At 37.7% G+C, this 26884-nt stretch overlaps 5 protein-coding genes across 5 annotated transcripts; all 5 read right to left on the bottom strand.

The window, feature by feature from the left end:
- Positions 1-8396: 8396 nt before the first annotated feature.
- On the bottom strand, positions 8397-10361 carry LOC105394832 (catalase-2). Its single transcript, XM_011566753.3, has 2 exons — positions 10237-10361; positions 8397-10055 (listed from the first exon to the last, which is right to left on the bottom strand). Exons 1-2 carry the CDS (start codon positions 10339-10341, stop codon positions 8469-8471), a joined length of 1692 nt encoding a protein of 563 aa, XP_011565055.3. The 5' UTR covers positions 10342-10361; the 3' UTR covers positions 8397-8468.
- A 2445-nt stretch (positions 10362-12806) lies between these two features.
- On the bottom strand, positions 12807-15442 carry LOC119691657 (catalase-2). Its single transcript, XM_038109540.2, has 2 exons — positions 15241-15442; positions 12807-14300 (listed from the first exon to the last, which is right to left on the bottom strand). Exons 1-2 carry the CDS (start codon positions 15379-15381, stop codon positions 12831-12833), a joined length of 1611 nt encoding a protein of 536 aa, XP_037965468.2. The 5' UTR covers positions 15382-15442; the 3' UTR covers positions 12807-12830.
- Positions 15443-16872: 1430 nt separating this feature from the next.
- On the bottom strand, positions 16873-18777 carry LOC125488565 (catalase-like). Its single transcript, XM_048623068.1, has 2 exons — positions 18766-18777; positions 16873-18390 (listed from the first exon to the last, which is right to left on the bottom strand). Exons 1-2 carry the CDS (start codon positions 18775-18777, stop codon positions 16909-16911), a joined length of 1494 nt encoding a protein of 497 aa, XP_048479025.1. The 3' UTR covers positions 16873-16908.
- Positions 18778-19887: 1110 nt separating this feature from the next.
- On the bottom strand, positions 19888-21965 carry LOC119691251 (catalase). The gene is made up of 2 exons (XM_038108370.2): positions 21696-21965; positions 19888-21477 (listed from the first exon to the last, which is right to left on the bottom strand). Exons 1-2 carry the CDS (start codon positions 21819-21821, stop codon positions 19996-19998), a joined length of 1608 nt encoding a protein of 535 aa, XP_037964298.2. The 5' UTR covers positions 21822-21965; the 3' UTR covers positions 19888-19995.
- A 492-nt stretch (positions 21966-22457) lies between these two features.
- On the bottom strand, positions 22458-24933 carry LOC105388915 (catalase-2). Its single transcript, XM_011559952.3, has 2 exons — positions 24634-24933; positions 22458-24070 (listed from the first exon to the last, which is right to left on the bottom strand). Exons 1-2 carry the CDS (start codon positions 24763-24765, stop codon positions 22580-22582), a joined length of 1623 nt encoding a protein of 540 aa, XP_011558254.3. The 5' UTR covers positions 24766-24933; the 3' UTR covers positions 22458-22579.
- Between the last annotated feature and the right edge of the window lie 1951 nt (positions 24934-26884).

Genomic DNA, 26884 nt, shown 5'->3' with positions numbered 1-26884 from the left:
ATCTCAACTAACTAACAAGCGGCAGGACTTCCGAAATCCGCTCTCCGAAACACTTTCACTTTCAATTTTATCTTTCCCCAGTGCCTCAGTCCCCCATTCCCACTATTAGTAAACTACGGCAATAAATCTGCGATGTCTATTCAGGTACAAACATCGCGATCCCCAGTGTCGCTGGCAACTAGCGGCAACTAGTGGCAACTACTGGCAACTACTGGCAACTGGCAACAAGTCACAACTAAGAGATGCATTATTCCGAGAACCCAAATAGTTCCTCGATCATAAATCAGTAGCTTACAGAGATGTGGTTGGAGGGATGCGTCTATGTTCTTATAATGTTGTGAGGAGTGTAAACTTAAAAGATGAGTTTAGAGTAATGCTATCATAATTATTATGCGGTATATCACCATCAAACAGTACTGAAACTAGTATACAGGTTTGAAAGTTGAGCTTCTAGTGAAAACTATCCTGAAACTTTTGACAGATAATGTATGGATGCATTGTTATTTTTCGTTTTTTGTAAATTTCAAAACCTCTACATAATATATGCACCACCTCGGCATACTATGATCCGTCTTACGTCATTCCTCATCATGGTACAAGGGACATCTTAAAAGGAATCATCACATATCCCCAGTGGTAATAATACATCTGTGTCTCTTCCAAAGATTTGTACAAAGAGCTACCGAAGTTTAGACCACCGGAGGCGGCAGGTGAGGCAGCCATGTGTGACAGAGATAGCTGCAAGTTTCACAGCTCAACTGATAATAACTACAGAAGGAAGTTTTGCTATTATGATCGTTGATAAAGCGAGAGGGGAATAGTTAGTTGCGTTTATTTGCCTCCAGCGAGTTTCAAATGGGGGTTTAAGTGAAAATAGGGACTAGTGTTTATTGGGTAACATGCAAGTTTTCAAATAACAAAATAACTTCAAGCGAAATTAAATAAAAACAATGTATATAGTTAGCAAATTAAACATAATCCTTCTTCTTGCTTCGTCAAATGTAAAATTTAGGCAGTTATTGAAAAAATGTATACAATACTCACCTTACGTAATTATTTAAGAATTTCACCAAACGCTAAACGTATTTAGCCGCCTGTCAAACGTCTGTCAGTTGGTTCAAAATGTATTTAAAATTTGATTTGTATTTATAATTTAGCGTTTGGTAAAAGTGACCCTTAAATTAATTTTGACATATACTGTTACGCCGGCTCCATACGTTGGCCCCAACGCAGGTCCCAACGCTACTCGTCCAACGTATGGATCTAGAAAACTGCATTGGCCCCAACGTTGGGGCGAGTGTTGGTAGTTGGCCGTCTCGTGTCGGTTTTATCAAAGGAATCTGCGCCAACGCTCGCGATCACGCCCACACGTTGGCGCTTTGCTCAGTGCTGTTGCAACACGCAACGAGTGCGGCCGTTGAGCGAAAATGGCTTTCTCATCCACGAAATCATGAAAAAGTTTTAGAATTTATTGAAAGCACATCCAATAATATAAATAAATATGTGGGGACATCTCACACACGGCCCTCCGACCCCTAGCTAGGCAGAACCTGTGTTATGTGGGTGTCAGCCAGCTGATATATGTACACAAATACATAGTTACATACTAAATATAAATTTAATATCAACAACCAATATGGGACACAACTCGAAAGGAACATAAAAATAAAAATTAAATAGCTGATGCATAGCGCAGCATTCAACAGAATAAGTACTGTAAAAGTGGTCAGAGCAATTTACATTTTTGTATTGTATTGTCTTTTATTTCATTTAACATATTGGACATCTTCACGTTGGCCCTGCCAGGACAGAACTAGTTTATTAGCCAACGTATGTACGCCTCACCCAATTTGCAGTCCAACGTTGGTACGAGCGTTGGGACCAACGTATGGAGCCGGCCTCACGGTAAGAATAATAATGTATTTTTTTATGTTCCCTCAAAAATTCAAAACTACTATTTCCAATTTCAAATAAGGTACTATTTAGACGCATCAGGGAGGGCCCCATCGCGAAGTCAAAACGAAGTAGGTAACATTTACGTAGTAATTAGTGTCATTACAATTTGAATCCGAAAATAGGTGTCAAAACAAGTTTGCGATAGGGGGCCTGGCTCATCATAATGATAGCTCAAGTGGGACTTATCTTAAATCTTTGTAAAAATTCAAGCGTAAACATAAAATTCAGACCATCATTTATCAAGTAACAAGTGAGGTGGTGAAAACTTAAAAAAAGTGTTGTTCGGTCGCCGCCCGCAGATAACTCGTTAAGGGTGGTCATTTTTTACTCAGTCTCAAAGAGTGTTTGGTTTTGTTAATTAAAGCGCTGTCTGACTTGACGGGGTAAGGTTTGCCGTTTTTGTAGCTTTCAGTTTTTTTGCTAAATAAATTACTTAGTGCTTATGTAATTAGTCCACTTATGTTGTGATTTTAATTTGGATTTTTACAGACGTTAAGTAATCTGAATCTACTTCATCATCTGATCTAATGAAATATTTGGAAAGTTATAAGTAATACCAATATATTTGCAGGATAGTAGGTATATTTTAAATAAATAGAACCGATTAGTCAGTTTAAATTTTGATAAAATGTTTCCTTATTTATACAAACGCTTAGAAAAAAATATTAATAAACTTATCTACGTACTTATCATTATTACAAGAACCATTCCAATAAATTTGTTGTTATAAAACAAAGCAATATAATAATAATTTAAGTTGAACATCACATACACGAAGGCACGTACCGCACATTAATCCAAACGACGAATTAGGTCCGCCGTGTGAACTTAATTAAAATTCATTCTGTAATTAGCAATAACGCAGCCAACAAACTAACGGGAGGTACGGACGCACGGCGGGACGCATTCTGGCTCGGTCCACTTTAGTCGAATAGTTTACGATTTGCTTCGGAAAGCAGTTTAGTCATATTAGTCACATCTTAAGTGCCAATTTCTCCATAGTGGGTTAGAGCATAACCAGGTATTAGTGGTTGACTTTTGACACATCTATTAAGAATTTTATATGGAGATGACGTTTAATTGATAACCAATCCCTGGTCTCCTTCCAATGAAGGAAGGGTTTTGGGCCTAGTCCACCACGCTGGCCTAGTGCGGGTTGGTGAACTGTATTATAACTACCAATAATCGCTCATCTATGAACTGAATCCAAGTTAAACAACTCTGATAAATATCCACCGATGATGATGAGTAGGACACTGCGAAGGAAAAATCTGCATTTTTAACTTTTTTCGAGAAATACATAGCCACAAAAAGATAATATAATTACACTTTAAATTTCAAAACTCTGGGTTTTAGGCTTACGTGAAACCCCAGAATAAGGTATTTGTGCAAGATATGGCTGGAATAAACTCCGCGCACAGAGTTACGGGCGCGAGGCGGCATGCGGGGCACGAACACCTGAATTAAGAGCCTCCACTGCACCGACTATTGCGAAAACAAAACACTATTTCCTTTTCAAAAAGTAGTTTTGTGAAACACCTTCCTTGATTTCCAAAGAAATTTTAAGTAGGTATTTGGAATTTGCTAGGCCGCAAGTGGGATAAATAAACGACACAATGAATAAGTTTCAAAGTCTGCCCCGGATTTTTTTTAAAACCTGGATTCAAAACATAACATCGGCTAGTAGTCAACAGCAGTCGGCAGCAGACTGACATGACGTGGAACGTGTTAAAAACTGCCCCATCGAATCCAATAGCCAAAACCCCACGTAGCTGAAAATCACGCAAAACGCAAATACTCATCCGGAATCCGGAACTGACCGAAACGCATTGTTTTTTTTTTCAACAGCCAGTGTTGCCATTCCGAATGCACCGCGACGTTCGTTTTGCGTCCGTCAACAGCCGCTCACCTGCCGCCAGTGTGGCCATAGTAAAGGGGATGAACGAATAAAAAAATTCACAGAGCACGGAACAAGTAATTACAAAATAGTATTTTTCTGTATGGATAAAAATTTCTAATTGAAACTGTGCAGCGCAAAAAAAAAGGTTTTGTTAGTCACGTGACTTTTTACTACGGAGAACATGTGGAGAACCGATTTTTATTTTCGCCAATTTACAAATTTCATTGGACCAATATTGTTTAGAGTCATCCCCTTTCGGTTTAGAACTTATACCACGTTGCAGCACCCTTTGTATCGTGACTTAGCGAATCACAAATAGTAGGCCCCATCCAAGTTTTTATTTTGTTAATCACCTGCAACATAACCTAAACTTCCACTGAAATTGTATACTCTGAATGCTTCCCAATCAATCGAGGGCAATAGGAAAAACAACGATTATTCCCCTCACGTAAGGCCTACGGAAATTGTCACAACATAACCGGTGCTCCTGTATGACAATATGTGGCTTTATTTTGTACTGAAGGGGAAAATGATATAAAATATGGCCAACAATACAGAGTGTTGCAATAAAGGTACTGAAAGCTTCAAGAAGGTCTCGAGACTTGTCATTCTAAACAACTTTTGATAGGTAATAATATTATGTAGGTACAGTAAAGGGCAGAAAGACCTGACCCCTCTCAGATACATTGTTACTATGAGAGGGGGGTCAGGTTTCTCTGCACCTGACCGTACCTATTTTATAAAGTTTCGAAATAATTACATAAAAACACTACAAATTCCTTTAAAAGTCTCGTGAGTAAACTAGGTACTTATAGCAATGTAAAATAAAAAAAATTATACCTCAAGATAAGTTGCTTATTAGTTCTCTTCTAAAGTTAGAGGAATAATTATCATAGAAACTTTATTAACGTGAATTGACACTATTGAGAAGCAAACATTTTTAACACCCTGTATACTATATGTACGAGTATATAAGCCTCTTCCATGTAACACTCTCATCCTCTATATCTCTACCCAAGCCAGTGCGTAGCTCGCGTATTATATTTGTTATATTATAATATCGAAGGTTAAACGCTTTTCCTCGCCTACAAAATTACCTATACAAGTAAACGGAATAACCGTTAATTAAAATGTAATTTAATCATTTAGTTGCCAATCATGTATGTTCAATGATGCAACAAAATCATCAGCATAAATGCATGAGCAATATCAGCATTTCCATAACTAAATACATATATGTATAGTATAATTTTTCGTTTTAATATTATTATTTATTAAAACGGAAAATTTTGTACTTATACTCTGTCCATTAAATTATTGGTTTTTAGACATTCGAAATCCCATACATATTTGACTACTGCAAAGGAAAACCAACTTTACTTACCAGACATAAGGAAATGTCAAAAATACAATACCATAGTGGAAGCTCTATAAGTAGGTATAAATCGATAGATTTTTTTACTCTTTCACAGGTAAACGGCTAGATATTTTTTAAACGAAATATAGCATGTAGTAATATAATGTCCTCCTAGCCGAATTTCGACTACGGCGGCCAATCTCAATTGAGATCAGCCATCTACGCAGGAGTAGATTATAGTGCCCAAGTGTGTGCGCAGTACACAGGAGCACTCTCTGTTCCATCACTCTCATAATCCAATGGGACGGATTAACCGACACGACTGGAGAGAGCTAGGCGCAGGACCGACTGCTTTACATGCCCATCCGACAGCATGGATCGTTTCACTGTTTCGGACAACAGGTGATCAGCCTTCTATGTCCTAACCAAACTTAGAACCACAATTTAGAAACACAAATTGATGGTCCCACCCGGGAATCGAACCCGGGACCTCTGGGTCATGAAGCGAAGCTTCTACCACTAGACCACAGAGGCAGTTAGGCAGAGCATGTAGTATTATTATTATTATTTAATATTACTATTTATTATTTAAGTTTGCTTTAGTTTTATAACTGCAGCGATTATATTCCTATAATACTCATTTACCATATTATGTCCACCAACCCGCACTACGTCCACCAACCCGCACTAGGCCAGCGTGGTGGACTAGGCCTAAAACCCTTCCTTCATTGGAAGGAGACCCGTGCCCCAGCAGTGGGGACGTGATGGGTCGTGATGATGATGACTCCTATACATTGTGATACTTTTATGGCGTGTTCAATAAATTACAGTAAAACAACAATGCCCCAATTTCTATAACTTTGTTTTCCGTGTCCGGGACAAGGTGGCACATCAATAATTCAAACATCGCCACAAGGTGGACTCGCCCAATAAAAATGTATAGAGGGATTTGCACCGGGAATAAAGTAGATATTTCCCGTATTCCCGGCGCCGGGCCCGACAATTACACAATTAATACCGGACCGGCATCACAAGCAGGTGGGGAAATAAGGGGTAGGTCAATAAAATACTGGAAAGGAAAGGAATAATAATTGTTAGGAAGGTTACAGTCCAACTATAAAGTCGTGAAAACGGAAGTGGATCCTAACTAATTGTTTGAGATCGTATTTAACGATCTGTTATATTTATTAAACGACAAATCCTTTAAAAATCCATAGTCAATCGGTATTTTATTTTAAAAATGTATGTAAAAGTAAGTAAATAACTGATGATCATAAAAAATCTTAGCAAAATCGTACTCTTTGATGTCAGGACTTTATATAGTTTGACTGTTAACTCTTTTTTAAGTTGGGTAGACTGTGGCAGCAACTATATGCTTGTTTATGTATATTGAACTAGCGAGCACGGACTATTTTGGGTTGGGGTTGACTGAAGACATCTGGTGCCCCTTGATATAAATTTATACCTAAGTAATCTAATTATATGGTCAATTAAATTATAAAACAAAATGGCGTAACATAAACGACGTAATAAGTTAACCAACAAAAACAAAATATACCTACTCGTATTTATTAGGTACTTATTGGAATTCGGAAGACCTCCATTGAATGATTGATTCAATAATTTCTCTCACCTTGAATATAATGTTGTAAAACAATGTTATTATAATTTAATATCACGCATATACGATACATTGGCACAGTGCCGCGCTAAACAAATATCTGTGCTGCTGAGTTAAAGTTTGAAATAGCATGGCAGCGCTGTCGTACATTCGAGGATCCTTCAGTTTTTCAGAGGAAGTGCCTGGAAGTGTTACCTTGTAAACAGAATGATGCTACGTTTCCGTATTTAGACAATACAGTTTTTTAATAATAATTGCATGTGTAATAACTATTATGTAAACATGTAAGTACTTACGTTACACATAATAATAATAGTTACACAATAATGAAAAATTACCATGCTTTCATCGGTTAATTTAAACTCAGATTGTACATGCTCCCGACTCTAATCCCTGAAGAGGTAATCACAGGCAGATATGACTCGCAAGTGAGTCACCCGCTTTTCGCTGCAGATTTGTCGATCGCACGTCCCTAACGGCTTGCCCGTTTTGGAATGTGGACTTCGCATAGTAGGTATATTTAAGTAGATGTGCGGTTTCCCCATTAATGTCCATTTTATAATAAAACGTGGCAAATGGTATGTACGTAGGTAGACAACACGTCGCCGACTCAGCACGGGCTGACGCGACGGTGGCGCCACTAATGAAGGTAACTGTCATGTCAACTTTGAATTTCGAACACTTCATTATTTCACCCTTTTCCGCTCATTTGAAAAGGTAGTAAAAATTTGCGGTTAAACTGATCGTTTGTTTATTTACTTTAGCTTACAGGTGATCCATATAAAAATACTTTTTATATGGATATTAAAATTTCTATTTTTTATTTTTTTATGTTATATTACAACGGCGGTAAATCTTATTAAGTTGTTACAGTTTCTATTGAACATCATGAAAGGTTGGATCGATATTCGATGGTTCAAATGAAAGTTCATAAGTAAGAGAGTCTCGCTGCACCTTTGTTTCATTTCCTGCATGAACCCGTTTTTTTCGATGCTCGAGTGGAAAGGCTGCATTAGTATGGACAAGGACTTATCATAAAATTATTATCCTTTAAAAATAATAGGTATATTATTACGGCGAAATGTATTGAATTTGAATTTTAGAAGATAATTTTTTGAAACGATCGGTCTGCCATTTGTAATAATTTGTATACGTGTGAATTCTTAGCTGTGACCTTTTATATTTATACTTTCATGATACATTCATGTATCAGACCTAGGTGAACTATAAATAAATATATTATACGAGTTAGTTAAAATTTAAAATCCGTCTCCATACTCCGCTCCATACCTCGTTATCAGTTCAGTCCGGGGCCCAACTGGGGCCAATAAAACCGATCTTTTGTTACGTGTGCTACCAATATTTGAGCTCGACTTACTGTCTCTTCATTGGGACGATATTAAAAGATTCATTTCAAGAACACCGCCCTCTAATGTTTGGATATTTGGGATAATATTTATAAGATGATATGTAGGTATGTGATTGTGAAATGTACATGAAAGGGTGTATGTTTCAATAAACAATAAGACAAGTCGAATTAGTTAAAGTATAAAGTTATTTAATTTTATAGATTTTCTGAATAAAAACGATAAAAAGAATAAAGAATACAGTTAAGAGTCAAGAAGATTTAGGTATTAATCTTCATGTTTGTAAACTACCTTTCTTCTCTCGTCAACTCTTCTTTCCTTCATCTCTTTTTCTTTCAATATTCTCTCTACCGCCCGTCTCTCTTCCTCCCTTCTCCTTGCCATCATGTCGTCCTCGTCTTCTCTCAGATCTTCCACCGTGGCAGGCAGTTCCCTAGTTTTCTTGGCAATTTCTAAGGACACAAGGTAACGTTTCGCCAACTCTTTGTCAACCTTCAGAAGCAACTCTACAAACTGTTCAACTACTGGAGTCTTAATTCGAAGCGACAGCTCTACTAAGTTGTCAATCAACCGCTGCTTCTGGGAGTCCTCGTGCAGTACGTAGTTGTAGAAACGCCTAGAATCTTCGAGATACACTGACTGGCTTTCGTATGGAATCACTCTCGACGTAGGCTTGGCTTCGTCCACAGTAGCAATAGGTCCGTTGAACGAATTAGGGTAGTAATTGGGTGCATCTCTCATGTTGTCAAGAACCGGAGGTTTTCCATCCCGATTATAGGTTTTAGCATAGTGCAGTGGGCAGTTTGCTTCAATCTTGTTGTGGTTAACACCCAAACGATGAGTGTGAGCATTTTGGTAGGCAAAAACTCTTCCTTTGAACAACATGTCAGGTGGATTCAAGATTCCAGGCACCAGGTTCGCAGGGTTGAAAGCAGCTTGTTCTACTTCAGCGAATTGATTCTCGACATTTCTGTTCAGAACGATACGACCGATAGGCACAGTATGATAGGTTCCGTTAGGCCAAATCCTGGTTACATCGAAGGGGTTAAAGTTCAAGTCCTTGAGATCTTTGTTCAGGACATCCATTTCCAACCTCCATGCCGGATAGTGCTTCATCTCAATGGCATTGTATAGGTCTCTGATGAAGAAGTTGGGGTCTGACCCACTGAGCTTGTCTGCCTGCTCTAAGCTCAAGGGCTCGTAGCCGAGTTCTGCCAAGAACTTGAATCTGACGTAGAATGTCTCTCCGTGCTTGTTGTAAAGCTCATATACATGAATGGGGAAAACATTCATATGTCTGAAACCCTTGGGGAGTCCCATTTCTGACACTAGCCACAAGAAAGCATGCAACGCTGTTGGGTTCAATGTTACAAAGTTGACGGCTGCTGTGAAATCTCTTGTCAAGGTTTTAGGGTTTGGCCTGAATGCATGTACTGCTTCGGCGAAGAGAATAGGATCTCTGTAGACGTAGACAGGGATTTGAATGTTCAAGAAGTCTAAGTTGCCTTGCTCAGTGTAGAACTTGAAGGAGATTCCTCTTACAGCGACACGGGTGGTGTCACTCCCACCCTTGTCTATCTGTGACGTTCCAACTCGGGCCAAAACTCGCGTCTTCTTTCCAACTTTCTCGAAAAGCTTAGCTTTAGTATATTTAGTGACGTCATGCGTTACTTCGAAGTACCCGTGAGCCCCGGTGGCCTTGGCGAACACTTCTCTATCCGGAATTCTTTCGTTGACAACATGGTTGATAACGTCTATGAAAAACGGATTTGTTAAGAGATCAGAATTGAAGGTATTTATTTCCCGTAGGTCAACGGGTTTCCCAGCACTCGTACTAAGAAGTCCGATTGGTTTCTGAAAAGACAAAAGCTATTTTGTAGCTCATTCACTACTTAGAAATTCACTAAAAAGATTGCCTTTGTAATTTTTTTGCCTTCCAACTTTATTTTCACTTAAAGGACAACCAAACCTAATGAGCACATACTCCAATTATTACACGTTTAAAACTTTAAATGGTCATCGTGACGGACATTACCTTCGTTTCTTCCTTGAAGTCGAACAGTTGCCGGGACAGCGGGTCTACGAGCGGGTCTTCGTGCGCCTGCGCAACCGCCAGCAGCGCCAGCGCTAGCAGCCTCATGGTCACTGACAAAGTGCTACTCGCGCCGCCGCTACTATGTGTGCAACATTTATACTAGGATGTGCCTGTTTAATTGTTTAACACTGCGCTGCAGATTGGTTCTTTTTGGCTTTACCTACGTGATTCTGATGCGTCTTTATTGTAAATAAGTACTTAACTGTTTTGGATTTAATTAATTGCTTGTCCATGTCTAGTTCTATTGTATGAAAGTACTAACCAAGTTAATAAAAAAACTTGTAAGTACTTAATAAGTTTTTTTGGTAACTTGACATGATTATTTTTGTCTTTAAATTTTAATTATTACCTACATGTTTATTGGTCCACATACTCAATATATAGTACAGTGAAACCTGGTTAAGTGAGACTTCAAGGGTCCTGCAATATCGTTTCACTTATAGAGGTATTCCACTTACCCAGTGTCTCAGATATACAGGTATAAATAAATATCTGTCTCATTTACAGAGGGTTCCATTAATAGAGGTGAGAATACAGGTTATTTCAGTTATACAAAAGCGATCATTAAATAAAATTAATTTAATATATAATTTTTATTAATTAATAAAAATTCAGCACAAACTTCTCAAAACTTCAAAGTAAAACAAACAATGTTATCTCAGTTACAGAGGTTTATGCATATAAAATTTACTCGCTGTCTCAGTTATAGAAGTACATAACTATCATGATAAATCGAAAGAACAAATCCCAGATATAGAGGCTTGCCTCGTCCCACTAACAGAGGTAATTCAGTGCCAAAGTGTTGGGACCTCAGCATGAGTTCCAGCTATGGAGGTTTCTCACTTATCCATGTCCCACTTAACCAGGTTTCACTGTATATTTAAATAAGCGCATTATGGCATAATAGACTCTGATATCATAGCAGGGTTAATAAACGTTCGGTAAATAAACGCTGAATAGCTATTCCATCCGCCTAACCTTTGACAAGTAAATTAATGGGTGGAGTGACTACTCAAGGATTAGAGAAAAGACTTAGACATTACGAGTATTATAACATACAAAATTGACCCAATCATGATAAATAGGTCTTATGATTAATATCCCGTTTTTTCGTTGCTTTTTTGTTGGAAATGTGGTTTTTGTTGCCCAATGCAACAGTATTGAAGGACATAAACTATTACTTACCTATATTATTGATTTGATTACTCGAGCATTTGACTCAACAAGTTGCTCAGATTGATAGTTGTATTTGTAAACAACTACCGAATAAACAATCAAGTATTATTATATGGTTAATAATATACGTAGTAAGCATTCACGACGTCCAATGCTACGTTTCAAGGACTGCTGCAAGCGCGACATGACTTCCTTTGGAATCGATCCTGACACATGGGAGACTGTGGCGCATGACAGATCGAAATGGCGGAGCGTATTAAAGCAGGGAGTTAAAAAACACGACGAAGTCTGGCTAAACAATATAAAGCGGAAAAGACTTCGTACAAAGGAAGTACCTTGTGCGATTTCGCAATTCACCTGCGATCTCTGTGGGAGAAAGTGTGGTGCCGCGATTGGACTTTACAGCCACAGGAGAAGATGTGGTGTGCCATCCGCCACCTAGTGCCTCTGCTCTGGATATGCTGTAACTATCATCTGTTAAGATGCTGTGGCCACTGATGAAGCATTCATGAGTAGCAGACTTTGTTAAAAATTTCATATTTTTGGAAAAGAAGAAGTTGCAAGTCCCCACCTGACCCCGAGGTCGGGGCATTCCTTAATGAATACTTTATTCTGTTACAAAAGTTTCCAACTTTTCATGATTTTTATATTGCAAAGTTTTGAAGGCATTACCTATGCATTGCCCTTGGTCCTCAGTTTTTATTTAATTTTATAAAACCTTCTGAGAGGGAACATCTGTCAAGAAATTGCTTTTGTTAGAGGGGCATATTGAGTACTTACTTATGTTTATTAAAAGGTACTTTAGTAATATTTATTCCGGCTGCGAATCAAAACCAAGTCCTTTTTAATTTTTTGAACAGACGGCTGAATGGCGTAGTGGTTAGTGACCCTGACTGCTATGCCGAAGGTCCCGGGTTCGATTCCCGGCTGGGGCAAATATTTGTTTAAAAAGACAGATATTTGTACTCGGGTCTTGGTTGTTGATATTTATATTTAGTATCTATCTATCTATGTATTTGTGTAGATATATCAGTTGTCCGACACCCATAACACAGGTTCTGCCTAGCTTGGGGTCGGATGACCGTGTGTGAGATGTCCCCACATATTTATTTATTTATTTAATTTAGTTCACTGATAGCATTTCTGAGTCTTACTATAAAAACAATACCTTGGTTTTGACTTCCGTTGTACCTAGCTGTAAAATAAACAGAAAATTTTATTGGGATAAATGAAACATACGGTTACTATTTTTAATAACAATATGTATTATGTTCAGAGGAATGAATTTAATACAAAATTGTGTTGACCATTGCCACAACAAATCACAAACATAATTAAGTCCAATAAGCTCGATAGAACTACTGGAAAGGGTTCGGATTAAGCGGATTAACCTCTTCAACTAAATCCGGCAGATTTACTGTACGATTCAGCCTCTCCAAGGTTCTTCTATATCTTTTAGCTAGATCTGAATCAACTTTTTGCAACAACTCGATAAACCTTTCCTGCAATGTACCATTTACTCGAAGGAATATCATTGCCATTAGATCCACAAGCCTTTGTTTCTGGGTATCACAAAGCACTTCGTTATAAAACCTCCGACTATCTTCTAGATGTACCACACTTTCCTCCTTAATGACGAGATCCTTTTTGGGCCTGGCTGGGTCGTCATAAGGTTCTGGCCCGTTGAAGGAGTTAGGATAGTAGGATGGGGCGTCCCCTCCATTTTCACCGACTGGCGGTTGGCCGTCACGATTATAATTGTTGGCATAAAGAGGACAATTTACTTCGATTTTGTCACTGTTGACTCCTAAACGATTTCTTTGTGCTAAAGTGTACGCCAGAACGCGAATTTGGAACAGTTTTCCTGGGGGGTGTCTGATCCCTGGCACCAAGTTGACTGGGTTGAAAGCAGCCTGTTCTATCTGAGCAAAGTGATTAGTTACGGTTTGATTCAGAACGACACGACCGATAGGTACAGTCTCATATGTTCCGTTAGGCCATATCCTAGTGGGATCAAATAGATCAAAGTCAGTTTGGTCAATACATCCTAACCAAACATCCATTTCTAAATTCCAAGTTGGATACTTTTTCTGTTCTATGGCATTGTAAAAGTCTCTATTGAAAAAGTCTGTATCGAAGCCGCTTATAGCAGCAGCTTCTTTAAGGCTAAAACTTTTGTATCCCAAAGAAGAGAGAAACTTGAATCTCACAAAAGAACTTTCACCGTTCTTGTTGTAAAGTTGAAATGTATGTATAGGAAATGAGTTAAGATGCCTGTATCCTCTTGGAAGCCCAAAATCTGAGAAAGCCCATAAAAAAGTATGGAGTGCTATTGGATTCAATATAATGAAATCCATACTTGCAGTTGGATCTGTGACGTCAGTCTTGGGATTTCGGGAAAGAGCGTGAAATAGTTCTCTGAATAGGAGTGGATCTCTGTAAAAGTATACCGGTGTTCCTATTCCCAACAAGTCTAGGTTGCCTTCTTCAGTATAAAATTTCACGGAGAGTCCTCTTGCAGCTAGAGTCCTTAAATCATTTCCTCCAGATAAGATTTGTGAGGTCGCCACTCGGGCAACAACAGGTGTCTGTTTGCCAATTTTTTCAAACAATTTCGCTTTTGTATACTTGGTGACATTGTTGGTAACTTCAAAGTAGCCGAATCCTCCGGTGCCTTTGGGGAAAACTTCTCTGGCTGGGATCCTGGCGTTGACGGCGTGGAAGATGGAATCTATTAAAAATGAATTGGAAAGCAAATTTGTGTCTAGACTGTTTGTATCTGACACATAAACCGGCTGTCCCGTACTGATTGTTAGTAATTGTGCATCCTGAAACAAATTGAGTAAGTAATGTTAAAATAGCTTCATCTGACAGTATACCTACCAAAATATACCTTTTTTGTATTGATAGGTAATTTATTTTTCAAAGGTTACGTCATTAGAAAAAGTGCTTAACCACAAGTCTTATTGTATTAAAATATATAAATGTTATTTGAAATAATAGTAGTAGTAATAATCAAATCAAAAGAAGCGTCCATAGTCGAGCGGGCCTCAGTGATCGTAACTGATCACTGAGGTTAAGCAACAACTGGCATGGTCAGCCATTGGATGGGTGACCAATTTCAAGTGGTGCTTTTCTGGACGCTTCCGTGCTTTGGACGCCACGTTAAGCCGTGGGTCCCGATTGCTGCTTCGGCAGCAGTCGTTAAGCCTAGTCAGAGGCCTTCGGGCAGCTTGAAAACATCTGACAGTCGGGTTGCCCACTTCCCGACAACTCTCTCAGCACAAGCTTGCTTGTGTTGGGGTCCACCAATCCGCACTAGGCCAGCGTGGTGGACTAGGCCTAAAACCCTTCCTTCAATGGAAGGAGACCCGTGCCCCAGCAGTGGGGACGTGATGGGTCGTGATGATGAATAATCAAATTAAATAGTGCTGTTGTATGTAAAATTTACTATTATTTATGCACTGAATAAGATATTATTTTCGCAATCTCGTAAGTATAATTATTTATATCGTTTATCAATCTGCTATAAAAATAAACCTTTAATTTAATAAATCTTTTACTTTTGGTAGTAATAATATATAATATAATATATTATTTTTTATTTAAATGATGTTGTTGGCATGTAGGTACATGGATATGAATTTACTGCTAAAATGGTATGAAATCAATTAAGTACAAGTTCCTGACAGTTAAGGCTTCACTAAGACAATTATTATAAACAGGATTCACTTATACAATATAGTTAATTCACTTAGGAATATTTACCGGGTGACTGTCTCTGTAGTCAAACAGTTGGCTTGTTGCGTTATCTTCATTGTTGATGGTTAGAATATCGGAGCGATGGGACCCTCTCACATTTTGTGTTAATACCACTAGCAGTATAGAGACACTCAGTAGTATATTCATGACTATTCTTACCAGTGACTTTCGTGAACTGTATTTTATATATGCCAGAGTATCTAATTAATTGTTATCTTTTCTCGCTAATTTAAATTCAATTGTTTTCATTTTATTATCCTGTCTGACAGTTGTCTACTTATCTAGCCCTAATTAGGACTCCCATGCTTCTTAGCTGGTTAGACAGGTTAGTATTTTAGAATTTTTGGTAGCTCTTTGTTTATTGTTTCTTTAATTCAAAGTCTTACTATAATTCCAGCTAGTTACTAAGTGATCCACTTGAGCCTAGATGCAAAACATCTGAAAATTACTTTTTGGGTTTCTTTTCTAAGACTGATTTTTAATGCTCAGACAAATGTTATGTTATGGAATAACATTGTTGCTGTCACTGTCTAATACAAACATTCAGGCGCGACAGCATCAACATTATTCCACAGTCTTCTTTTATCTGACTATTGAAATATAAGCCCTAAATTTGTCAAAATGTTAAAAATACTTACATAATAAAAAAACTACTTATCTTGTTGTTGTACACATCTAACACCAATATCAGAGGTCAGATTGCTTGAAAGTCACACAAGGAGAGCCTCATCTAAATACTACATTCATACGAAATCGGTCGGACCAATCATAATCATCATATAAGGTTATAAGTCCAGCATCATTCAGCCGGCACCCAAACTGTCCACCCACGAGCAATGATTAGTTATTGATGTTCTATGTCACTGGAATTTTTTCATTACTCGTGGGTGTAGTGCGATCTATGGTCCCTATCATATTGAAGGGCTAATAAAGATATTCAATGTGGAATTAACTATCGTAATAAACGGTAGAAAAATAAGTATTGCAATATTTTCTTGGAGTTTGGGATTGTGAGCATCGTCTATTAAGAAATAAATATTTTTTCATATATTAAGTAGGCATATTCCCAATTATTATGTACATAAGTTTCACAGACTTAGTAGTAACTATTACTATTTTCTCACTTGAGTAAATATACGTAAGTATGAACTTAAAGCCTACTCAACTAAAAAAAAAAAAAAAAAAACACGCACTCACGCCTTGTACTAATGTACTCCCTTGCGGGGTAGGCAGAGGTGCATTGCTGCACCGACTTTTCGCCAGAGTGTTATGTTAGTCCCAATGTAATAGGGGGCGGGCCTATTGCCATTTTCACGGGCACATCCAAGACCCGAGAGCAAATATCTGTGTTTAAACAAATATCTGCCCCAGCCGGGAATCGAACCCGGGACCATCGGCTCAGTAGTCAGGTCACTAACCACTACGCAATTCGGTCGTCGTCTACTCAACTACCATTTAGCCAATAACAAAAAGACACAGCGCTGCATTGTATACTCAAGTTCTGCTTAACTTAAAGTTCTCAGGTGTGAAACTGACAGCCACTTACATAAAATTACCTACCTTTTTCTAATTGAGAAGGTTTCTTATCTGAATAAAAAAATGGTTGAATGACAAGATCAATAAAATTTATTGCAATAGTTTTAACAATAATTACCATTATATACATAATTATTGTTACACATTGCTGTATGGATAAAGATTATTATCATCCAAATCTTCAACAACATTTGGTAGTTTCACATTCTTTTTCAATTTATCCAACGTCTTGATGTATCTATCTGCTAAATCACAATCAACTTTTCTAAATAGCTTGATGAGTTTTTCTTGTAGCGTATGTTTCACTCGAAGTGATGTCCTCGCGAAGTTGTCGACGAGGCGTTGTTTCTGGGCATCGGTAGCTAGAACCTCCTTGTAAAACCTTCGGCTATCTTCCAAATGTACAATACTTTTCTCTACAATTTTGAACTGTTTCCGGGGCCTGGCAGGGTCATAAAAAGGCACAGGTCCATTAAAGGAGTTAGGGTAATAATTGACTGCGTCACCTCCATTATCTAACACCGGAGGATCTCCATCGCGGTTGTAAGTTTCTGCGTACATCGGACAATTTATAGCTATTTTGTTAAAGTTATTACCAAGGCGATTTTTTTGAGCACTACTGTAAGCAAAGGTTCGTACCTGAAAGAGTTGCTCAGGAGGATTTTTGATGCCAGGTACCAAATTAATAGGATTAAAAGCGGCTTGCTCTGCTTCAGCAAAATAATTTTCGACGTTTCTATCCAAGATAATTTTACCTATTGGAACTGTGGTATATGTGCCGTTAGGCCATAATCTCGTTACATCAAATGGATCAAAGTTAAGCTGTTTTATATCACATACATTGAGTACATCCATCTCTAACGTCCAAGTTGGATAGTTTTTTCTTTCAATAGAATTATACAAATCTCTTATGAAAAAGTTAAAATCGTAGCTAGATATAGCCGACGCTTGATCAAGACTGAGAGGCTCAAAACCAAGTTCAGATAAAATCTTAAACCGTGCAAAAAATGTTTGTCCTTCTTCATTGTACAACTGAAAAGAATGAATAGGAAATGCGTTCATATGTCTGTACCCTTTAGGAATACCAAATTCGGAAAAGAACCAAAGTAAGTTATGCAGAGTTATGGGATTCTGTACAATGAAGTCAATAATAGCATTCGGGTCTTGAATGTTAGTCTTTGGATTATTGCTAAATGTATGAAACAGTCCGATGAAGAGAAAAGCATTTCTATAAAGGAAGACTGGGATATTTATGCTAAGTAGATCAAGGTTGCCTTCTTCCGTGTAGAATTTAATAGAAAACCCTCTAGCAGCTGTGAGGGTCGTGTCACTTTGTCCTGGCAGGACCTGAGATATTCCTAGGCGAGCAAAAATTTTAGTTTTCTTTCCGACTTTCTCGAACAATTTCGCCTTGGTGTACTTGGTGACGTCATTTGTAACGATGAAGTATCCGTGAGCGGCTGCGGCTTTAGCGAAGGCTTCTCTTGCCGGGATCCTCGCGTTGACGGCGCTGTCGATGGAGTCTAGGAAGTACTGGTTGATGAGCAGGTCCCCGTCCAGAGCGTCCGTGTCTACGTCATAGATCGGTTGCCCAGAGCTTGCAGTGAGCAAGGCTGGTTTCTGAAAGATTACCAAAAATAATCATATAGGTACAATACACATAATAATATGTTATATGTGTGTTTCACGTCAGATTGTATACTGGAATAAGGCAAATTTACAGCAATAGAAGATAGCCTACTAGATGAGACTTTAGGAAAACGACAATGTAATAGGTAATAATATTATTATCACCTCCAGTGACCAGTTCACTATCTCATAGTAAAAAAATGATTATTAGATTAAATACCAATAAAAAAAGGAAATAAACGAATAGGTTACCGGTGTTTTCTCTCTGTAGCTATACAGTTGCATTGAGACATCGTCAACATTTGCGTCACTTGTATTGAAAGAATTTGCAAAATTAAGGCTTAAACATAGAAAGCAGACAACTACCTCACTAAACATGTTTATCAATTTGTCTAGTGTAATGCAGCAGTCTCAAGCGTTTATACGATCACTTACTTTTTTATCAATTGTATTAATTGCCTATGTTGTGAACAAACGCATAAATTAGGTAATCTCATTTACGTATCCAATTCTCATTATGTTCTGTAATTCAAGTACCTATATCTATCCCCGCGCAAAAAACTGGTTATTGGTATCGATATTGAATGTGACACATTAAAAAAATTCACTTTAAAATTAATCAGTTTAATTGTTACAGATTGTCTGTAACAGTTGTTGTAAGAGTCTGAACATCTGACAATCTGTGAAGTTGTCATTTGTGCATGTTTGAACTCCAGACATGCACAAATGACAACTTCTATATTATTATATTATTATCATCAGAGAAACCATGTGATGTGAATAATAGATACACCTGTAAAATAATGAAGTTCAACAGGGAAAAATTATTGATGTTTTGTGACGAATAAAAAAGAAACATTCGTTTTCGGCATAATATTTTTGAATGATCGGCTTTTTATATCTACAGCCGGCAGTGGTAAAAATCTTAAAAATAGCTAGCAAACAGCTTTCAATTTAGGTTCTCACCTCAAAAAGTAATCATTGATAGGATGTTTGTTTTATGTTGAGGCAGGATGATAAGCTACATTTCATTCCACAATCGCGTTGAGTCGAGGTGGTGTAACGAGGTAGATGGTCTCGTCTCTCATTCTTGAGGCTGTGGGTTTGAATCCTGTGATGTAGCAATGAACTTTTTAGAAATAAGGTATTCAATTACAATTTATATCTTATCTTGTGCTCTTACGGTGAATGAAAGCATCGTGAGGATACCTTCATATATAGATTCTAGATGTGTAACATTTGTGCATTGTATTCATTTAAAAACTGCGATACGGCACGTGAGTACAAAACAATATACAACTAAAAGCGAGTGGCTTGCTAGTGACTACCCCTTTGGGGACTATATTCGTGAGCAGTATGAAGAGTAATGTCAATCAACAATTTCTACAGAAGAAACAGGTGTATCTATGTGATTTTAGAATCGACTGCAAATTTATAAGTCCTTTAAACCTTTGAAACTACCGCTATATTATCGCAATAAAAGAATGGTTGAAATATAAAAACTATAATTAATATAATCTTAAAGTTCTGTAACCAAGTAATTAATCAATTACTTTACTAATTTTGAGTTGTAACATGAAAATTATAATAAAATTATCATGCATTGCTAAATGGATTAAGGTTATCATCGTCCAAATCTTCTACGACATTTGGTAGTTTGACATTCTTTTTTATCTTATCCAACGTCTTTTCATATCTTGCTGCTAGATCAGGGTCGACTTGCTGAAATAAATTCAAAAGCTTTTCTTGTAGTGTGTGTTTCACTCTGAGTGATGCCCGCGCAAAGTTGTCGACAAGGCGTTGTTTCTGGTCATCCAATGCTAGAACGTCCTGGTAAAACTTTCGGCTATCTTCCAAGTGTACTTCATTTGTTTCTACGATCTTGAACTGTTGCCGGGGCCTAGCAGGGTCATAATAAGGCACAGGTCCATTAAAAGAATTAGGATAATAATTGACTGCGTCACCTCCATTATCTAACACCGGAGGATCTCCATCCCGGTTGTATGTTTCAGCGTACATAGGGCAATTTATAGGTATTTTGTTATAGTTACTACCAAGGCGGTTTTTTTGAGCACTGCTGTAAGCAAATGTTCTTGCCATGTAAAGTTTTTCAGGAGGATTTTTGATACCAGGTACCAAATTAATAGGATTAAAAGCTGCTTGCTCTGCTTCAGCAAAGTAATTTTCGACATTTCTATCCAAGATAATTTTACCTATAGGAACTGTGGTATATGTGCCGTTAGGCCATAATCTCGTTACATCAAACGGATCAAAGTCAAGGTTCTTTATTCCAAATACATTGAGTACATCCATCTCCAACGACCATGTTGGGTAGTTTTTTCTTTCAATAGAATTATACAAATCTCTCGTGAAAAAGTTGAAATCATAGCTAGAGATGGCCGCCGCCTGGTCAAGGCTGAGCGACTCATAACCAAGTTCCGATAATATTTTGAATCGTGCAAAGTAACTTTGGCCTTTTTCATTGTACAACTGGAATGAATGAATTGGAAATGCGTTCATGTGCCTGTATCCCTTAGGAAGACCGTATTCCGAGAAAAACCAGAGTAAGCTATGCAAAGTTACAGGATTCTGTACAATAAAATCAATAATCGCATTCGGATCTTGAATGCTAGTCTTTGGATTGGGGCCAAAAGAATGGAAAAGTTCTTTGAAGAGGAGAGGATTCTTGTAGAAGTACACTGGAACATTTACTCCTAATAAATCTAAATTGCCTTGTTCTGTGTAAAACTTAACTGCCATCCCTCTAGCAGCGGCAAGGGTCGTGTCACTTTGCCCTTTGAAGACCTGAGATATTCCTAGGCGAGCAAAAATTTTAGTTTTCTTTCCGACTTTCTCGAACAATTTAGCTTTGGTGTACTTGGTGACATCATTTGTAACGATGAAGTATCCGTGAGCGGCTGCGGCTTTAGCGAAGGCTTCTCTTGCCGGGATTCTGGCGTTGACGGCGCTGTCGATGGAGTCCAGGAAGTACTGGTTGATGAGCAGGTCCCCGTTCAGAGCGTCCGTGTCTACGTCATAGATCGGTTGCCCAGAGCTTGCAGTGAGCAAGGCTGGTTTCTGCATCATGAGAAGAAACAAAATTTGATAATTATTTTTGGTGCTTGAGGTTTCAAACCTCCTTGATAGTCTCTAGATACTCGTACCTTCAATCGGTACATTTCGGTAACATTGACTTTTTATGATGTGATGTTGACCAATTACTTAACATTATCTGTTTTAAATAAGATTTATTACACATTAAATTAAAAATAACAAGTAATAGAAGATTAACATACCGGTGTCTTCTCTCTGTAACTATAGAGTTGGAAAGAAACATTGTCAACATTTCCATCACTAGTGTTGAAACAATTTGCAAAATTAACATACAAGAAAACAACACAGACAACTATTCCACTCTGCATTTTTATCAAATGTCTAATTGAATACTTTCTACACCAGTTTCCAACACCACGTCGATAGTTGCACTTGCTTGTTTTATCAATAGTATTTAATTAGCGGATTGATGGACCCACTACTTTTTACCAATGCATAAATGATTGTGGCTTCTTATCCAAGTCTCATTAAATTCAGTTCACTATGTTCATCGTGAAACATTTGTACAAATATTATAATTATTCTCATTATAAAACTAACATAATGTATAGTTTAATTAATTATTATTAAGTAAGTATGGTTAGTGTAAATAATTATGTAAAGGAGAACAAGATGTATGAAATGATTGTTTAAGTTCCTGCTAACTTAAGTAGGTACACTAAATCATCTCTTTATTTTAATATGGATTCTACATAGGTACCTAATAATATTATAAATATCAGGCAATATTTAGGCAAAATTAATAGTAAACTCGCAATTGCATTAAAAAAACTTGTTGAAAACAATAAATAAAAATAATTTATTCAATATTTCATTTGCGGTAAAAGAAAATAAATAGCTGATCTATTTAATTTTGGCCAAATTCTGTAAAATTATAACAAGTACGATTTATAACAATAACAAAAAACACAGATAGCATTGTTTTATAATATCATGTCACTTATACATATTAAAACTATAGTTAGTATTGGTAAATTTTGTTAATAATATAAATTTACGTACACCTGAATAAAAGACGCGCAATTTATTATTAAAGATTTAGAGATTCGAATATCTTCATGTATGATTATGACATAGTTACATTGCTAAATGGATTAGGATTTGTTCTATTAATTTCCTCTACTACTTGTGGTAGTCTCACGGTCTTCTTGAAAACATCAATTGTAGCCACGAATCTGGCTGCTAACTTGGGGTTGACCTGACGCAGCAGCCGGACTAGCTTCTTCTGAAGTGTTGTCTTTACTCGTATAGCCACCATCACTACAGCATTCACCAGTCTTTGCTTCTGAGCGTCTGTGACTAAGACTTCGTTGTAAAAGCGCCAGCAGTCCTGGAGGTCTACTGCACTACTTTGTTCAATAATCAATTGACGCCGAGGTCTTGCTATGTCTAGCAATGGTATGGGGCCGTTAAATGAGTTCCTGTAATAATTGACTGCAACACCTTCGTTATCTAAAGTGGGAGGGATGCCATCTCTGTTGTAAGTCTTTGCGTACATGGGACAGTTTATATTGATTTTGTTGCGGTTAATTCCCAATCGGTGTATCTGGGCGTCATTGTAAGCTATTACTCTGCCTCTGAATAGCTGATCTGGAGGTTCTATAATTCCGGGTACTAAGTTAGTCGGGTTGAAAGCAGCTTGTTCTACTTCAGCAAATTGATTTTTCACATTTTGGTTTAGAACTAAGCGGCCAATTTCAACTGTGGTGTAAGTACCGTTCGGCCAGAGTCTTGCAACATCAAACGGATCGAATTTCAGCTTCCTCAAATCGGAAGTATTCAAAACATCCATTTCAAACCGCCAAGCAGGATAATTTTTGTTTTCAATAGAGTTGTACAAATCTCTAATGAAGAAATCGGGATCAAAACTTGTAATAGTCGATGCTTCTAGTAAGCTGAAGGAGTCGAACCCTAGTTCAGCTATGAATTTAAACTTAACGAAATAACTTTCACCGTGCTCGTTATACAATTCATAAGTGTGACAAGGGAACCCGTGCATGTGTCTGAATCCTCTCGGTAATCCATATTCAGAAAGCTGCCACAGAATAGTGTGCAGAGAAACTGGGTTGAACGTCACAAAATCTACCGCTGTATGTCCGTCCCTGATGAAAGTCTTCGGGTTTGGCCTGAAAGCGTGTACAAACTCTCTGAACAGCGTTGGATCTTTGTAGAAGTACACGGGTGTATTAAGACCCAGCAGATCAAAATTTCCCTCTTCCGTGTAGAATCTAACAGAAAAGCCTTTGCCAGCAACTGGGTTCAGATCAGTAGTTCCTTTCTCCCCCTGCGACACTGACAGCCGAACAAGAATCCTTGACCTCTTGCCGACCTTCTCGAATAGCTTTGCTTTCGTGTACTTGGTGACGTCATTGGTGACCTCGAAGTAGCCGTGTGCGCCGGTTCCCTTGGCGAACACCTCCCGGTCGGGGGTGCGCTCATTGACGGCGTGCTGCAGGGACTCCACCACGTAGCGGTTGTTGAGCAACACGCTGTTCAACGCCACCGTCTGGTCGAAGTACACCGGCTCCCCTGAGGATATCGTCAGGAGATCAGGACGCTGGAAAGATAGGAAAGGGGTTGGTTAAAAAAATTATTTTATTGCACCAAGTGTACCTGTGATAATAATAATCTCTATTGTAGTTGTACAGAGTAAATACAAAGCATGATAACCCTGACTCCCAAACTAGGTAGCTCTTTATCTTCCCCTTACTTCAACAATTAAATTTGTTAAGCTATAATTTTTTGTAAACAATGATAATTTATTTTCACCAATATTATGGATGGGAAACTAGGATTAAAGAAAAAAAAGTGCCCTATATTAGCGTGCCTTTGTTTTAAATTTACACGTTTAATCATTTTTCATATTTTTGGATGTCTTGACTAGCGTGTTAAATTAGGTGTTAATGATAACCGCAAACCCTGCAATGTACTTGAAATGTTGATGTATTGGATCACGCGAGGTTATTATTTGAGTGTTACTAAAGAAAGTCGGTAACTTTGATGAGCTTAGGGTATTTTTTTTCATTTTCACTTATACTTTAGTCAAGACTATGACTTCTTTTTAATACCGTTTCGATTCATAAGACAAGCAAATGCGGAAGTCTAGTCAACATTCCGTACCTGTTTCCGCCATCGGTAGTCGAACAGCTGTCGCGAGACGGGGTCCACATTAGCATCACTGCTATTCAGAGTCTGCGGCCGTGCTAGGCCCACCACACACACCACACACAACGCACGAGCAATCCCTCTCATGATCCACCCACAGATTACACCTCAGCTCAAACACCGCGATTCTTTAAATAAATACTCCAATTACCTATTACTAGAAGCGTCAATTATTTCCAATTAGCAATGAACAGACAGAGAACCTTCAATTGTTAAAACTTATAATGTTATAGCAAATGTGGGTTAGGTAATCTAGACGAGCACCGAAACAATTAAATGTTGATTTGTTATTATTATTGATAATAATACGTTTGCGGATTTGTAATTACATACAGTGAATCAGAAGTATCTACTATCTACATTCTACATTGTGGATACAAGTACTCTGCTAAAAGCCGAGATCGTACCTGGCTCAAAGAGTATCTCTGGCTATACAGCGAGGTAATGCAGCCAGCATTATGGGAACCTTTGAGCCAGGTACGATAAGAGGAGGTCTCTTTGATTAAATGTAGGTTAAGTAGTAGTCTAATAGTCTTATTTAGGTATTTTCATATTTCTAAGTGCTTATAAATACTTAGCTAAAATAATTATCAAAAATTAAATTAAAAGCCGTTCTATAAACTAAAACAAGAAAATTTTGTCGTTCTTATTCATTTCATCGTTCTTCGATCATATCCAGAGGATAGTCGTGGTCTTACACCATTTTGACCTATGGAGATCCATTTTCTGGTTTTTAAAGCGGAGGTATAATTTCTTTTTTGGGTCTAGTTCTTCTTCTATGTAATTCTAATACTATAGCAATTAAAAAAAACTATATTTAACAACGCAAATTGACTTCTGACTTCATAATTGCCTAGATTGTATCATTAACTAACGCAAATTTCTTGACCCTAGCCTTATTTGTGCCTATTTTAGATGTATCAAGTGTATTATTATTTGGATCAGGATGCAAACCTTGACCAAAATAAACGCATTTTACTACTAAATTAAATGTTTTCTGCGATGCGTTACCTGCATTATCACATTATCAGTGAAGTGTTTAATAATTTATTGCGTGATCAATTTTTGCGTGCGGTTTGATTACTTGCGAACAGAATTAAGTAGTTGGTTAATATCAGTAACATCTTGATTACGTACGCCTTTTAATAAATTACCGTCTGATATTCAGACCTATATTAAACCTCAATTTTATCTAAGTACTTAAGTATATTTGATTTTGACAGATTTTATCTTCAGACAGGATTAGTAGAATAGTATAGTATATAATAGTATAATAGACCCACCCAGTTATATGGATGCGCGTAGCAGCCTCCTTGTCGAAGTTGCTTCTGCCTTGTCGACTTTTGTACTGTAATACATAAATAAATGTGTATCAACTGCAGTGCCAACTGAAATACTTTAGTTGTATTAAAGTAATAAACCATACTAATGTGCGAATATGCAAATGTAGGCGGCACAATAATTTCCTAACTTGCACCAGCACACTAGCAAACTAGCATGTATCACATAAATATCTGTAACTCTTTCCTGTTTCCGACTGGCTTTTGTTTCGGACTATAACATTTGTATTTGAGGGTTTCGACTCGGCATACGAATGTTCTAGATTTTCAGCCTTCTCTTTTGTATGACGGTAATCATTTCTCATAAATATGTTCCTACTTATTAGTTATTAGGCACATAATAAAAAACAAATAATTGAATAGCAAAAAGGCTAATTTACGTAAATCGAAATCTACTGTAAGAAAATTCCATCGTTCTAACTATGAGGCTGCACAAAATAAAACTCAAGTTAAGCAGACGATTGAGCGGCCACTGATAGGGCTCGGTGGAAGGTAGCAGCCCCCTAATCCGGCTCGGCTCCCGCCCGTATTGTTCCGACACAAATGCGATTACCGGCCACGGTGCAACTGGCCACTTTATCTTATTCCAAATTCGAATTCAAAAGCCCGGATTCGGATTGACGTGTGCGTTTAGACCTGGCTGTTTGAGCTAATGACTTTTGCCTGTTAGATTCGGAATGCCGTGAAAAAGTAAACTGTCAGATTGGTAGCGCCTGCTCTGAAGTTTCAACTATTTTGCACGAGTGTGTTCTGCTGTTTGTGAAATAGAGAAACTCTTCTCTTAGTTTATTCACTAGGTTCGTATATTATTATTTTTAGGCATATGAACGTGCGAAACAAAGGTTGTTTTATGAAACAGAGATGAT

Source organism: Plutella xylostella, chromosome 9, assembly GCF_932276165.1.
Source record: "Plutella xylostella chromosome 9, ilPluXylo3.1, whole genome shotgun sequence".
NCBI classification, from domain to species: Eukaryota; Metazoa; Arthropoda; class Insecta; order Lepidoptera; family Plutellidae; genus Plutella; species Plutella xylostella.
The sequence above is the reverse complement of the archived record's forward strand: the minus strand, read 5'-3'. Positions and strand labels throughout refer to the sequence as shown.

Bases quoted from the DNA above. Each gene is read 5' to 3' on its own strand.
- LOC105394832 (XM_011566753.3), bottom strand. From the start codon at position 10,341: ATGAGGCTGCTAGCGCTGGCGCTGCTGGCGGTTGCGCAGGCGCACGAA. The intron at 10,056-10,236 runs GTAATGTCCGTC...TTGTCTTTTCAG, and splicing joins ACTTCAAGGAAGAAACGAAG to AAACCAATCGGACTTCTTAG.
- LOC119691657 (XM_038109540.2), bottom strand. From the start codon at position 15,381: ATGAATATACTACTGAGTGTCTCTATACTGCTAGTGGTATTAACACAA. The intron at 14,301-15,240 runs GTAAATATTCCT...AATTTGTTTCAG, and splicing joins ACTACAGAGACAGTCACCCG to GATGCACAATTACTAACAAT.
- LOC119691251 (XM_038108370.2), bottom strand. From the start codon at position 21,821: ATGCAGAGTGGAATAGTTGTCTGTGTTGTTTTCTTGTATGTTAATTTT. The intron at 21,478-21,695 runs GTATGTTAATCT...CTCATGATGCAG, and splicing joins GTTACAGAGAGAAGACACCG to AAACCAGCCTTGCTCACTGC.
- LOC105388915 (XM_011559952.3), bottom strand. From the start codon at position 24,765: ATGAGAGGGATTGCTCGTGCGTTGTGTGTGGTGTGTGTGGTGGGCCTA. The intron at 24,071-24,633 runs GTACGGAATGTT...CTATCTTTCCAG, and splicing joins ACTACCGATGGCGGAAACAG to CGTCCTGATCTCCTGACGAT.